At 62.1% G+C, this 5,421-nt stretch overlaps 1 protein-coding gene across 3 annotated transcripts in view; it reads right to left on the reverse strand.

Annotated features, from left to right (window-relative positions):
• The window catches only part of PHACTR3 (phosphatase and actin regulator 3), a 101,167-nt gene that overhangs the window by 27,328 nt on the left and 68,418 nt on the right, over positions 1-5,421 (reverse strand). For all 3 annotated transcript variants that reach the window (XM_045296976.1, XM_004716090.2, XM_045296975.1), the window contains exon 8: positions 2,776-2,929. In XM_045296976.1, the coding sequence (XP_045152911.1) occupies positions 2,776-2,929 (154 nt within the window). The remainder of the gene's footprint in view (positions 1-2,775; positions 2,930-5,421) is intronic.

The raw sequence follows: 5,421 nt of genomic DNA on the forward strand, positions 1-5,421 counted from the left end.
CAGTGGCCTACTCTGTACCAAGCTCTGTGACAGGCACTGAAGACAAAGCCCCGAGGAAGTAGCATCGTCCCCTTAAGAACACCCCCCGCCCCACAGAATCATTCTGGATCAGCATGTGCCATCAGGAGAGCCAGCCCTGGCAAGCAGTGAGGGCTATGGCAGACCAGGAAGAAAGGCCGGGCAATCAGCCCGTGCAAACCCCCATGGCTAACAACAGTCCAGTCCGTGGCCAGTGCTGCCTGGACCGGGCAGTGTCTTCACTCCACTGTGCATGGAGGCAGGCAGGGAGGGGGCACAGCCTGGACCTCGCTGACCACCACCACCGATTAAATGGGAAGAAGGAAGCCAAACTTGCAGACAGCGATGGCACTGGGAGCAAGGCGTGGCTCTGAGTCTGAAAGTCCCGCCCAGATGCGGACAGGGGGCTGGAAGGGGGTGTGGTGCACACAGGAGCGGGGCAGGCCGGGGCGTTGTAACCAATACTGATTGCTCACCCAGAAATGCCTCAGGAGGACTTGGGGGCTCCAGCAGCAGGGATCTGAACACACAAACATAAAACAAAACGATGGCTGCTCTCCAGGGCAGGGGAGGGGGCGAGTTGCTGTGGCAACCAGGGCTTGTGCTTAAGCCGGCCAAGAAGATGCTGAGGATGCGCTGGGAGGCGGGAGGCGGGCACCGGGAGACAAAGGGGCCCATTAGACCCGTCTTCAGGAGGAGAAACAAAGGCAGGCAGCCAGGAGGCGGTGCCTGACCCTCCGCAGGACAGGTCCAGGCGGTTTTCCTAATTCTGGGGTTGTTTAAACACAGTGACTGGTTCCAGGAAACTGCTCTGTTCTGGCTTATGTTTAAAATTAGACACTGATTCCCAGAGGGGCAGAATGCATGCCGTCCGGGAGCCAGCTCCAGCGGCTGAGCCAGCCGGACTCTCTGGGGGCAAAGGATGACCCGAGGGGCTGGGGGCCAGTCTGCAGAGAGGCAGCACCGAAGGCCAGGCCCTCTACGACTGAAAATCCAGCCGATGGACTGGGTGCCACGGGGCTCCCTTGAGCTGGGGGGATTCAGCGGGAACTGGCCAGTCGGCCGGCCACTTGGCCTCTGGAGTGGTCTTTGAGCCCCAGGGGGTTGTCCCTATGCTGGCGAAGGCCCCCCTAGAGGAGGTTGGGAAGGAATCAGGCGAGCATCAAACACGTATGAGGACCCCTTAACTGAGCATGCTCCAATTCAAGCCCCCGCTGTCTCTCAAAGGAGGGACCTGGTGGTGCAGCGGTTAACGCTGACCAGAAGGGCCATGGTCAGAACCCATGGGGACTCCCTGGGAGTAAAGACCCCCCATGGGGCAGTTCTTCTCTGAGAATTCCCAGGAGCTGGAATTCTGAACAGCAATGGGCTTGGTCTGGGGGTTCACTCAGAACCCACTACTGATGGAGCTGTGGCTCAGAACTCCCCCGGGGCTGGGGTGCCCCATCCACAGGGTACAGAGAATCGCCGGGGGATGCGACGCCTTGCGCTAACCTGCAGGGAAACCCTGCTGTACCTGCGAGGGAATCCGCAGACACGCTTACTCCAGACGTGGACAACGGGCAACCATCCCTCCGCTCAGGGCGAAGCCCACCTCCTGCACCTCCCACTGCCTGCCCCGCAGGCAGACACAAAGACAGGAGCCCAGCGTCTGTCAGAGCTGCGAACCCCGTGATTCAGAAGGGTTCCTCATGGGATCACCCTGAAAACACCCGGTGACCCCCGCGGAGCACGGGCCCACGTCAGGGCCCACGTCAGACACAAAGGGAAAACTGAATCTCCGGGAGGTGAGGTTCCTTATCTGAGGTCATGGAGCTCGGACCTGCCCCTGGGCCCCCGAGACCCCATAGCGCAGATTCACAGACCCCCTGAGGACCACCAGGGTGCTGATGGAGGCCGAAGCCATGGGCTACCAACCTCGGCCACACTGAAGGGTCCCCTCCTCTGCACTGAGTCGGGCCAAGTTCCTTCCCTGCCAGCCCGTTTCACGGATGGAAAACTGAGGCCCGAGGAATCAACACTGGGTGGCAGCCAAGCCACCTGCCCACACGCTCTGCCCCCCAACCCAGCCAGCATCCCACACTGGCCTGAGGGTCGGCCTCGGCCAGGGGCAGGGGGCATCCCACCACAGGCCATGGGAGGCCCAGGAAATCGCCGACAGCAGCTAACCTCCCGAGGCCGTGCAACGTCAGACTGAACCCAGCAGGCTCATCTTTTAAACGATCGTCTGTGCGGCCCGTGAATGACGGCATCGACATCCAATGGCGCCTGGCAGAATCAAGGTGCCCAGCCCGCTCTGCGGGCACAGCAGGGACCACAAAGCCGGGAGGGTTGGTGGCTGGAGGCTCTCAGGCCTGTGACCCAAGCGAGGGCCAGTGCTGGGGACCCACACTGCCACACAAGACGACCCCAGCACCACATTCCGTTTTGGAAATCTCTGGCCGTCTGGCCACACTGGGTCCTCCTCTCTGCATGGGCACGTCCAGAAGGGGTGGGGGTGGGTGGGCAGGTGTCAGGGACCACTCTCATTTCTACTTGGCCCTCACCTGGCTCCTCTTAAGCAGGGCTGGTTCTCAGGGGGGACCCTACATCTCCTTCCCAGGATAGACCGGGCAGCACCTCAGGATACCTGGGGGTGTCACCTGGAGCATGCTGTCCTGTTGATAAGGACGCCCGCCCCACCTCAGAGACGCCAAGGGGGTGGGCGGGGGACACCAGGACTGGCCCGGGCTCCGTCCGTCCGTCCATCTCACTCACTTGGCGAGCTTCGTCTCGATCTGCTGCCGGATCTCCTGGCGCTCCTCGTCCGTCCTCCGGGGCAGCACGTTGCGGTCCTCCAGCTCCTGCTTGCTTGGCCGGTTCCTCAGCTTCACCGCCAGCAGCTCCTTCTTGCATTTCCTGGGCAGGGTCCCTGTGGGCAGCAGTCGCCGGCCAGGGGGAAAGCGAGACAGGCCTTAGCCCAGCGGTGCTGGAGCAGCGTGGCCGAGCCCAAGCCGAGCGCACACACGACCCTCAGTTCAACCTGTGGCCTGGTGCTCCCCCACCATCACTGACCCCCGGGCAGCCAGGGCAACCCTGGTGGACACCTGTGGCCCCTGGTGGCCTGACCCCTCCCTCGGTGTCAGTTTGAACCAGAGAGACCCAGTCACTTTCCCTATGATGGCCCCTTGGCCACCCCTCACCCAGGGCCACTCTCCTCACTGCCCGTCACACCCCAGCCACCAAGCGGGTACCTTGTTCCTCCAACATCCACCTCAGGGCCTCTGCCTACCACCCTGCTCTGCCTGGACCACTGTGAGGAGCTGAACTGTGGCCCTCCAAATCATGTGCTATACAGCCTGACCCATGTGCTATACAGCCTGACCCAGCGGTTACACGCTGGGATGCTGCCCACAAAGTGGGCAGTTTGGAGGCTACACGCTGGAAAGCTGATCACGAGGTAGGCAGTTTGGAGGTTACGCACTGGGATGCTGACCACGAGGTGGGCAGTTTGGAGGTTACACACTGGGAGACTGACCACAAGGTGGGCAGTTTGGAAACCACTAACTAATCTTCGGGAGCAAGACGAGGCTTGTGACTCCCAGGAAGAGTTACCATCTCGGAAACTGACAGGGGCAGCCCCTCTGTCCAACAGGGGCACTGGGAGTCGGGGCAAGCTCCAGGACAGGGCACGCAAGTGGCCTCTGGCACGGGGGCCATCTGTGCTGTGGGGAGAGGCCTGGCATGGGTGGGCCTCAGTCCATCGCTCTCTAGGTGGAAGAGAGAGTCAACAGGCGAGCCAGGGAGCAGAGGCTGAGGAAGAGGGGCCAGGCCGCACAGCGTTCTCCAAGGACTGGGGCTGAATGGCCAGGGCCTTCCCTCAGCCTGGACCCCCTCAGCTTCCTGAACTGAGACAACCCCTCTCTCTTTGCTACAGCTGCCCGCTTCTGTTCTGGCAGCACTGGAGAACCGGGACACCCCACAGGACCGGCTCCCCCCGTTACACAGCTCAACTCTGACCCTTCAAGGGCCTCCGTTCTCCATCCCCCGAAGGTCCTGCTGCCCTATCGGACAGTGGCTGAGAGTTATCATCTGTCTCCTCCCTGGGACTCAAGTTCCTTGAGACCTGGCCACTCACCCCAGCTCCTACGTGGGACCGGCAGGGGTGGGCACCCGTGTAGTGAAGTGTGGCCTTGGTGGAGAACACTGGCCACACCACAGACTGCTGGGGGGACAAACCAGTCAGACATGACGACGTCCAACGGGGTGGAGAGGCCTCTAAGTCCCTGACTCGGACGCACGAGGAGGGGACCTCTTGTTGGAGTCCATCATGGTCAGCAGGACGAGGGAAAGCCCCACGAGAGAGGCTGGTCCAAGGGCCCCACGTGGGGCTCAAACGCAGGCGGACGGGGAAGAAGGTCACTGTGAGTTGGCGCCAACTCTGAATCTCTCGTCACCAATGCTGGCGACCATGGGGAGTGGGGGGCCAGCTGGGCTGGGGGCCCCAGGGAAGCCAAGGATTCACCAAACGTTTATAGGAGAGATGCCGTGGCGCTAAGCTGTGCTGGCAGACGGGCCTTCTGAGAGTGCCCTCTGCCCCAGGAGCTGAAGGCCAGGACAAGTGAAGGGCTCTTGTCAGGGGTCTGCAAGTGTGCACATGGACTGGGCTCCAGGGTCAAATCCCAAGGGCGCCAGCTGCCCCCTGCCCCGTCATTGCTACAGGTAGACCTCGGTTTCTGGAGGAAAACACCTCCCCTGGGAGTCAGCGCCGAGCAGGGGCGGTGGGAGAGCCAAGCCCGACCAGCAGTCAGCCATCGCACGGATGTCTGGACAAGCCTCCGACGAGTGGGTGCTGCATCCCCTGGGCCCTCGGGAGGGGAAACTGCAGGCGGCCATCGGTTCAGCAGGCGCTTGCTCACTTGGCTGGTCTGGTCCCGTGGGGAGCCTAGTGATTGAGCAGGGCTGGAGGGAGCGCGTGCATTTTCCCATTCGCCACGCCTGGGTTTCGCTGGGGCCACGGGGAGTTATCGGTGCCTTTGTGAGACCCAGGGAATCTCAAAGGTCTCTGGACAAACCCTCTTGAATGTCCCAATTCAAGGTCAAGGCGAGGAGGGGCCAGCATCATGGGAGCTGACCACGCCATGTTTGGGCCCTCCGGCACGGTGCGGCCTAACGTCCATTACAAAGAGGGACAAGGGGCCACCACCACTGTGAGGAGGACTGGCTGGTGTCTCCCTCGTGGACTGCAGGCCCGTGCTGAGTCAGCACCGGCTCTGTGGCGCCTCACAAGCTTCAGCTCCCACGTTGACCATCTGCTCCTGACTGACAAACGGGGCCCACGGGGCCCCAATGTGGACCACAACTCACTCAGGCTGCTCGCTGAACCAGTCCCTGTACACGTGGCACAGACGGACGGAAGGACCC

Source organism: Echinops telfairi, unplaced genomic scaffold (assembly GCF_000313985.2).
Source record: "Echinops telfairi isolate 266 unplaced genomic scaffold, ASM31398v2 ScPeMD7_7414;HRSCAF=8452, whole genome shotgun sequence".
Taxonomy (NCBI): Eukaryota; Metazoa; Chordata; class Mammalia; order Afrosoricida; family Tenrecidae; genus Echinops; species Echinops telfairi.